Below are 10,041 nucleotides of genomic sequence, written 5' to 3'. Positions count from 1 at the left end.
ATAAGGAAATATATGATATTTTATTCTTCTTAGGCACTATATGTATGCTTGTGTAGTTGTGTCGTTAGTTTTTATAAATGATTTAGCCATTAGTTCTTACACCATCTCCCAAAAAAAATTCCATATACATCTTTGCCCCCTCTCAGTTTTCATCCTGGGTCCGCCCCTCGCACGAACTGGACACTTTTATTCATTTAGGGAACAAGACGGACAGCTTACAAGCATCGGTAGCGTTTATAAGTATGGCAGTACTGGCACAAACTTGTGCAACTACTCCCTTCGTCCGGAAATTCTTGTCATTAAAATGAAGAAAAAAGGATGTATCTAGATGTATTTTTGAACGATGGGAGTATATCACAACACAGTTACTCATTCTCCAAGGGCAAAAGCAGCTGCATCAAAGGTGTCGGAGAGACCAGTGCCGGTCTTGAAGGTGACCTTACCAGGGGCCGTCACGCTCTCAACATACACCTCCACCACGCTGAGCCACAGGAACAGCTCCTTGGTCTTCACGCCGGCGATCTTCCTCAGCTTCCCCGGCTCGACGAAGGCCGTCACCTCGCCGGCGTACGACACGGTCTGCTTCACCTTCTTGAACGTGTGCTCCGTCTTCTTCCTCTGCACCAGCCACATGAAGCCGGCCGCGCGGTTGTACCCAAACTCCTCCATGTCCTCCAGGGGCAGCAGGCCCGTCGGGAGGCCCAGCTCCTCCAGCACCTCCACGCACTTCTTCTTGCAGATGGCGCCGTCGCCGCGGAATACCTCCGCGCCGGCACGATGGGTCTCGACGGCTTGGGATGCCATGTCAGGTGATGCTATATTTTCTGCAACGCGGTGCTGACGATCTTGTGAAATGGGAGAGCTAGCTAATCGTGAATGATGGAATGGGATATGCCATGCCAAGATATATATAGCTAGTAGATGCGAGAAAGCTTCAGTTGATCACCGTCTATCAGAGTAAGTATTTTCTGTGTGCCAGCTTTGAGAGCTACGGGTTGCTGATTTCTAGAGTAGGATGCCAATTCGTCTGGACCTACGTACTTTTTTGTCTTTTGATTGAATTCGTCAACGTATGTGAGCTTTACTGAGCGCGTAAGTGGTGAAGGACGAAGAGATATGGTGATACTCACACAGCCTTCTCTGACCAAGTCCGGAGAAGGGCTGCGACGGCATAGCACACCCCGCCAGCCGCTGAATTGAATGGGTATGCAATGTAGCACAATTGAAAATGCATACTGGATTCATCGCAGAAATTTTATTTTGGGACCGAGGGATTATCTCTCTATTTGGAACATCATTGCTGGCGCAATTATGTTGTTATTACTTTTATTTTTGCTACTACTAAAAGTCTTGCAGGCAACAATAAACTGCCATGTTTGTCGTTAATTATGTATCAGCAATCCTCCTTTCCAAATTGGCTCAAATACCCGTCTAAGAGCTGACTGCAATGAACATCACTTTTGCTATACATGTAACTTGTCAGATCTTTACCCTCAAAAAACTTGTCAGATCTTTAAATCAAAATATGTAAGTGGCAACCGTGCTGCCACACGCATCACCCTCCCGATCTCCTTGCTTTCCTGCACGTCCTCCCGATCTCGCGCCTTCCAGATTTGATCTCTAGTCTGCAGGTAATCAACAAAGGGAGCCAACCATCTCACCTAGGACACTCATTATCCAACAAGCAAAGGAAAATATTGTTTTTGACATGTTTTGCCTTTAATATTTTAGCACTGAAAAACTTTTGTTTCACCTATCAAACCTGGCACATAAATTTTTCCCATGGTAAATTCTCCATCACCACCACGATAAATGACGCACCACCAACATGATAACTTTTGTATACCACGCGGTACATTATGTGTAAGTAGCATGGTCATAAGCATTGAAGGCGTGATAACTTTGGTGAAAGCATCATGGTAACTTTGATCATTGGGAAGAAATTTGTTGAACCCCGGCCCCGGCTAATTTCTGTAAATAGCATGATAACATTCACGCCATAGACCTGATAATTTAGATACAAACATCGTGGTAACTTTAACCATTGGGGAAGAAAAATATGAAAAGATACCAGATAATTTATGTGTAAATAGATGGTAATATACGTAGCGCATATCTGATAACTGAGGTAGAAACACCATGGTAACTTTGACCATAGGGAAGTTTTTTTTAAAGATACTCCGGTATCTTCTGTGTAAATAGCATGGTACTATACCTCCCTCCCCTGATATTTTTATGTGTAAATAGCATGAAAACATATGCACCGTGATAACTAAACACCATGATAAGTTTTTGACTAGAGTTCCTCAGGCTGTTCAAACATAACAGCCGATCCAAAAAATACGCTCTGGCCCCCGCGTCGCTCGTCCTGGGCGACACGGGCAGCGGCGCCGTCCCCCGCCCAACCTACCTCTCCTCCGGCCTGCCTCTCCCTCCCGCCGTCGCCGGAGGACGCCGCCGGCAAAGCTAGTGCGGCTGACGGCGGCGGCGGGGTCCCTGCTTGTGGCTGTTCTTCCCGAGCACACGGGGACCCAAAATGATCGAATCCATCCATGGTCGCAAGTGAAAGCCAGATTTTCAATCGGCCAGACGTGCATGCGTCACTAGTCAAGAAATCAATCAAGGTGCCTATGTGCTTGCTTGAGACTAGCACGTACGCTCTCATCGACGGCGACAGAGATGACTCTTAGCGGTGATTCCATGGCCGTTGGTGGCTGTCAGGCCGGCAATGGGGTCGTCCCGGCTGGATCCTGTGACAGCCGTCCCTGGCCTTCACAGCTCGTACGACTCCATGCTTGATGCGGGGGCCATTGCTGGTGTGGCTGCTACGCCTAGATCTCGTCCGGCGGCAGCCTCGATGTGGATCGCGCTGGTCATCGAGAGATCTTCATGAGGGTTTCTACTTCTAGATCCGGTAGTTGACATCATGGTGAGATGCAAACTATGGACAACGGCTTGACGCAGAGGGATGGTGGTGCAGCGGCGGCGGTCACACATCGCACATGTAACTGCTGGACTCGTGAAAAAGTGGTGGCGACAACACTTGAGTGACTTGATGGTGGTGCTACTAGGCACCCGGTCTCAAGCTCCGGGGTGAAAGCCTAGGTGACCCGAGTTGGTCATGCCTAGCAATGGCGATATTTTTACGTCGTTACCTTGTTGAAGGCATTGCTCGGATATGCTCGGATTATTTCTCCAGGGTGAAAACCTAGATTCTGACCTTAGGTGGTTGGATCCGATGACGGCGGCTATTGAGCGTCGCTCCCTTCCTGAAGGCGTTGCTGTTGAAGAATCTCATCGTTCGTTTGGTGTAATAAAATGGTTGGTGCGGATATGATCATTGATGTAGTTTGCTAATTATGGATTTGATCGCTTCAGGTTTTTTTTGTCACCTACGCATAGCTTTGGTCTTGTATGACTTTGCTATTTGTTGGTGTGTTTTTATGTGCATGTGTTGATGTTGGCTGTGTGCATCCTAGCTATGCAGAGGCCGGGTGTGCTCATTGTGTTTGTATCTTCTTGATGCTCCATTTTAAGCCAATAAAATTCACCCTTTGTCGAAAAAAATGATAAGTTTTTGACCCGTGGGGGGAAATTTTGCTGAAACATCCCTGATAAATTTTGTGTAAATAGCATGATATTTTAAGCACTGCGGGCTTGATAGGTTACCTAGAATCACCATGATAACCTTTTGTCCCGGGGAAAAGTTCTTCAAAACATCCCCGATAATTTTTGTGTGAATAACATGATAATATAAGCACCGCATAACCAATAACTTACAATATAAATATGATGGTAACTTTTTACCAAAGGAAAACAAGTTGTTAAAAATATACACTCGCCTCGCGAGGCCTCTTAGATGAACACAACACATGATGTGCCACAGAAAAGCCACATAATGTTTAGTGTCATGAGGAGGCACATGTGCTCGTGGATTGACCCAGAAAAACGGCCCACTTTGACCCGTTATAGGCATGATAAGTTACGCAAAAACATCGTGGTAATTTTTGACTTATGGAAAAAGTTACCGAAACACACACAGGTTTTTAGGTGTAAGTACCATGATAATATACGAACTGTAGACCTGGTAACTCATGTACAATCCCCCATAGTAACTTTGACCAAGGACGAGGTTGATGTACACATACCCTGATAACTTATGTGTAACTATCATGGTATTTTACACACCGAAGACCTTATAACACAGTGGTAAATTGGAAAGGGGTGTAGTTGTTGAAACATAGTACCTGGTAAGTTCTATGTAAATAGCATGGTAACTTACGCTACACAAGCCTGGTAACTTGCATGTGAATACCATGGTAACTTTGTCCTGAGGGAAAATCATGGTAAGTTTCTGTACTTTTTTATAGTAACACAACTGTAAAAAAAGGGATCAAAATGATTAGTTTATTTAGTTTGAGCAACAAATACCTAAGGGTGAGGTTGTTGTGGTGGCGCGCTTTGGTGCCAAGAAGGTGTGGCTTCGAATCTCACATGCGCAATATTTTTTTTATCATGTGGTAGACGTGAAGAAGTGGCAGTTTTCTTGAGGGTGGGCGCGCGAGATGTGCGGGAGAAGCAGGTTTCTCGGGCAAGCCTGCAAGGTCGTTCGGGAGAAGGTGGGGTCGAAGAAAGGGGGATCGTGTTGTACTTTAAAGTGAAAGAGGTAGAGGTGTGACAGTTTTGCTTATATGGCACACTTGTGCCAAATATCACAGTCCTAACTTTTTAAATTTGGGTCAGTCAATTTTCTGTCTGTTGGATCTTTGTAAAGATCTGTGCTTCATTTTTTTTCTTCTAATTTCTTATTTGGTGACAGCACTAGTGTTTTTCTATAGGTCAAGTGTGGCCAGTGTTAGCCGAGTACGTCCTAAGAAACACACGACAACCGCAGGGCCCTCGACTTAGTTCCATATAAGCCGAGAACGGCCCAAAAACATAAGGCTTACAGAAAACACTCAACATATTTTGCACAAAACTCTCAGCTCAGAGCATCTCCAGCCGTTGCCCCCCCCCCAGGGGGCGCCTAAAATCGCCGCCTGGGGGTGAGCCGGCGCAAAAAATCGGCCTGGGGACGAGTTGGTCCCAAGTCGCCCGCCCCAGGCGCGTTCAAAAAAGGCAAAAATATAGCAAAGTTCGGCGAAGTTCGGCATATATTACATAATAGTCGCAGATTTTTATTACATAATATGTCTAATTAAAAAAGAAACTGGCTGAACGCGGAGTAGTCGCCATCGTCGCCACCATCTTCGCCGCCGTCGTCGTCGTCGGGCTTCTCCTCCTTGACGCGGCCGTCCCTGGTGGACCCCTGACCGGCGTCGCCAACATGGACTGGTGGCGGCGGCGCGTCATCGTCGTCGCTATCCTCGATGACGATGACGCCTCCTTCGTCGTGGCCCCGGCGGAGCTGCGCGAATCGCTGCAGGGCGGCGCACTGGCGCTCCCTCGCCATCTTCAGGGAGTCCGCCGTGCTCCGTCATCACCGCAGGGAGGAGGCCCGGCTCCGTCTTCACCGCCGCGAGCCCCGGCTTCGTGTTGGGCTTGACGAAGCGCGGAGGAGGAGCCGACGAGGAGGTGCGTCGGCCGCCCTCGTTGATGACGATGCCGGCGCTGCGAGTGCGCCAGCCGAGCGGCGTCTCCGCCGTGGGCTCGGCCTTGATGCCGAGCAGCGCCGGAGAGCCGGAGGAGTGCGAAGAAGAGCGTGATGAGGAGGAAGAAGAGGAGGCGCCGAACCTCCTGGGCAACCATTGCCCGTCGCGTCGGCGGTGAGCCATGGTGATACGTCCATTTTGCATCATGCTTTTATATCGATATTTATTGCATTATGGGCTGTTATTTCACATTATGTCATAATACTTATGGCTATTATCTCTTATTTTATAAGGTTTATATAAGGAGGGAGAATGCCGGCAGCTGGAATTCTGGGCTGGAAAAGGAGCAAATATTAGAGACCTATTCTGCACAACTCCAAAAGTCCTGAAACTCCACGGAATATCTTATAATAAATAATGAAAAATCCTCGCCAAAGATGAAAACCAGGGGGCCCACACCCTGTCCACGAGGGTGGGGGGCGCCCCCCTAGGGCGTGCCCCCTACCTCGTGGGCCCCCTGGTGGCTCTCCGATGACCATCTTCTGCTATATGAAGTCTTTCGAGGAGAAAAAAATCAGAAGTAACCTTTCGGGACGAAACTCCGCCGCCACGAGGCGGAACCTTGGCGGAACCAATCTAGGGCTCCGGCAAAGCTGTTCTGCTGGGGAAACTTCCCTCACGGAGGGGGAAATCATCTCCATCATCATCACCAACGCTCCTCTCATCGGGAGAGGGCAATCTCCATCAACATCTTCATCAGCACCATCTCATCTCAAAACCCTAGTTCATCTCTTGTATCCAATTCTTGTCTCCAAGTCCGGGATTGGTGCTAGTAGGTTGCTAGTAGTGTTAATTACTCCTTGTAGTTGATGCTAGTTGGTTTAATTGGTGGAAGATCATATGTTCAGATCCTATATGCATATTAGTACCCCTCTGATTATGAACATGTTTATGCTTTGTGAGTAGTTACGTTTGTTCCTGAGGACAAGGGAGAAGTCTTGCTATTAGTAGTCATGTGAATTTGGTATTCGTTCGATATTTTGATGAGATGTATTTTGTCTAGCCTCTAGTGGTGTTATGTGAACGTCGACTACATAACACTTCACCATTATTTGGGCCTAAAGGAAGCCATTGGGAAGTAATAAGTAGATGATGGGTTGCTAGAGTGAAAGAAGCTTAAACCCTAGTTTATGCGTTGCTTCGTAAGGGGCTGATTTGGATCCATATGTTTCATGCTATGGTTAGGTTTAACTTAATACTTTTGTTGTAGTTGCGGATGCTTGCAATAGAGGTTAATCATAAGTGGGATGCTTCTTCAAGTAAGAACAGCACCCAAGCACCGGTCCACCCACATATCAAATTATCAAAGTACCGAACGCGAATCATATGAACGTGATGAAAACTAGCTTGACGATATTCCCATGTGTCCTAGGGAGCACTTTTCCTTATATAAGAGTTTGTCCAGGCTTGTCCTTTGCTACAAAAAGGATTGGGCCACCTTGGTGCACTTTATTTACTTTTGTTACTTGTTGCTCGTTACAAATTATCTTATCACAAAACTATCGGTTACCACTTATTTCAGTACTTGCAGAGAATACCTTGCTGAAAACCGCTTATCATTTCCTTCTGCTCCTCGTTGGGTTCGACACTCTTACTTATCGAAAGGACTATGATAGATCCCCTATACTTGTGGGTCATCAAGACTCTTTTCTGGCGCCGTTGCCAGGGAGTGAAGCGCCTTTGGTAGGTGGAATTTGGTAAGGAAAAATTTATATAGTGTGCTGAAATTTACTATCACCTGCTACTATGGAAAGTAATTCTCTGAGGGGCTTGTTCAGGGTATCTTGACCCCGACCAGTAGAGCAAAGAGTTGCTCCTCAACCTACTGAACTTATTGAAGATGAAATTCCTTTTGAGTTTCCTTCGGGTATGATAGAGAAACAGCTAGCTAATCCTTTTACAGGAGATGGAACAAAGCATCCTGATGAACACCTAATATATGTGGATGAAGTTTGTGGATTATTTAAGCTTGCAGGTATACCCGATGATGTTGCTAAGAAGAAGGTCTTCTCTTTATCTTTGAAGGGAGACGCATTGACATGGTATAGGCTATGTGATGATACGAGATCATGGAACTATAGAAGATTGAAATTGGAATTTCATCAAAAGTATTACCCTATGCATCTTGTTCATCGTGATCGCAATTATATATATAATTTTTGGCCTCGCAAAGGAGAAAGCATCGCTCAAGCTTTGGGGAGGCTTAAATCAATGTTATATTCATGCTCCAATCATGAGCTCCCAAGAGAAACAATTCTCCAAAAAAATTATGCTCGGCTTTCTGAAAATAATCGCACCATGCTCGATACTTCTTGTGCTGGCTCTTTTATGATGAAGACTATTGGATTTAGATGGGATTTATTGGATAGAATTAAATGCAACTCTGAAGATTGGGATCTCGACAAAGGTAAGGAGTCAGGTATGACACCTAAGTTTGATTGTGTTAAATCTTTTATGGATACCGATATTTTCCGTAAGTTTAGCACTAAATATGGACTTGATTCTGAGATAGTAGCCTCTTTCTGTGAATCTTTTGCTACTTATGTTGATCTCCCTAAGGAGAAGTGGTTTAAATATCATCCTCCCATAGAAGTAAAAGTACATGCACCAATTAAAGTTGAAGAAAAGACTGTCACTTATAATGATCCTATTGTTCCTACTTGTTATGTTGAGAAACCACCTTTCCCTGTTAGGATAAAGGATCATGCTAAAGCTTCAACTGTGGTTCGTAAAAGCAATATTAAAACATATACACCTCCCGAGCAAGTTAAAGTTGAACCTAATATTGCTATTGTTAAAGATCTCTTGTCTGATAATATAGATGGACATGTTATTTACTTCTGTAATGAAACTGCTAGAATTGCTAAACCCTGTGATACAGATAAACCTAGACCTGTGGTAGGCATGCCTGTTATTTCTGTTAAGATAGGAGATCATTGTTATCATGGCTTATGTGATATGGGTTGTAGTGCTAGTGCAATACCTATTGACTTAAAAATTATGCATGACATTGCACCTGTTGAGTTAGAAGAAATTGATGTCACTATTAAACTTGCTAATAGAGATACTATTTCACCAATGGAAATTGTTAGAGATGTTGAAGTCTTGTGTGGGAAAACTAAATATCCTGCTGATTTTCTTGTTCTTGGTTCCCCACAAGATAGCTTTTGTCCCATTATATTGTGTAGACCCTTCTTAAATACTGTTAATGCTACCATAGATTGCACAAGGGATGTTGTTACTGTCGGTTTAGATGATATGACTCATGAATTTAATTTTTCTAAATTTAGTAAACAACACCGTGAAGAAGAATTTCCTAGTAAGGATGAAATTATTGGTCTTGCTTCTATTGCCGTACCTCCTAGAGATCCTTTAGAACAATATTTGCTAGACCATGAGAATGGTATGTTTATGAATGAAAGAAGGGAAATAGATGAAGTATTTTTTAAACAGGAACCTATTTTGAAACACAATTTGCATGTTGAAATCCTAGGGGATCCCCCTCCACCTAAGGGTGATTCCATGTTTGAGCTTAAACTGTTGCCTGATAATCTTAAATATGCTTATCTTGATGAAAAGAAGATATATCCTGTTATTATTAGTGCTAACCTTTCAGAGCATGAAGAAGAAAGATTATTGAAAACTCTGAAGAAGCACCGTGCTGCTATTGGATATACTCTTGATGATCTTAAGGGCATTAGTCCTACTCTATGTCAACATAAAATAAATTTGGAAGCAAATGACAAACCAGTTCGTGATCCTCAACGACGTCTGAATCCTAAAATGAAAGAAGTGGTAAGAAAAGAAATACTAAAGCTTCTGGAGGCAGGTATAATTTATCCCGTTGCTGATAGTCAGTGGGTAAGTCCTGTTCATTGTGTCCCTAAGAAGGGAGGTATTACTGTTGTTCCTAATGATAAAGATGAATTGATTCCACAAAGAATTATTACAGGTTATAGGGTGGTAATTGATTTCCGCAAATTAAATAAGGCTACTAAGAAAGATCATTACCCTTTACCTTTTATCGATCAAATGCTAGAAAGATTATGCAAACATACACATTATTGCTTTCTAGATGGTTATTATGGTTTCTCTCAAATACCTGTGTCAGCTAAAGATCAATCAAAGACTACTTTTACATGCCCTTTTGGTACTTTTGCTTATAGACGTATGCCTTTTGGCTTATGTAATGCACCTGCTACCTTTCAAAGATGCATGATGGCTATATTTTCTGACTTTTGTGAAAAGAGTTGTGAGGTTTTCATGGACGACTTTTCCGTCTATGGATCTTCTTTTGATGATTGCTTGAGCAATCTTGATCGAGTTTTGCAGAGATGTGAAGAAACTAATCTTGTCTTGAATTGGGAAAAGTGCCACTTTATGGTTAATG

General features: G+C 44.1%; 1 protein-coding gene across 1 annotated transcript; it reads right to left on the bottom strand.

The window, feature by feature from the left end:
- Positions 1-226: 226 nt before the first annotated feature.
- On the bottom strand, positions 227-864 carry LOC125511434. Its single transcript, XM_048676807.1, has one exon. The coding sequence runs from the start codon at positions 802-804 to the stop codon at positions 370-372; it is 435 nt and encodes a 144-aa protein (XP_048532764.1). The 5' UTR covers positions 805-864; the 3' UTR covers positions 227-369.
- Positions 865-10,041: the final 9,177 nt, after the last annotated feature.

Source organism: Triticum urartu, chromosome 5, assembly GCF_003073215.2.
Source record: "Triticum urartu cultivar G1812 chromosome 5, Tu2.1, whole genome shotgun sequence".
NCBI lineage: Eukaryota > Viridiplantae > Streptophyta > Magnoliopsida > Poales > Poaceae > Triticum > Triticum urartu.
The sequence above is the reverse complement of the archived record's forward strand: the minus strand, read 5'-3'. Positions and strand labels throughout refer to the sequence as shown.

Bases quoted from the DNA above. Each gene is read 5' to 3' on its own strand.
- LOC125511434 (XM_048676807.1), bottom strand. From the start codon at position 804: ATGGCATCCCAAGCCGTCGAGACCCATCGTGCCGGCGCGGAGGTATTC.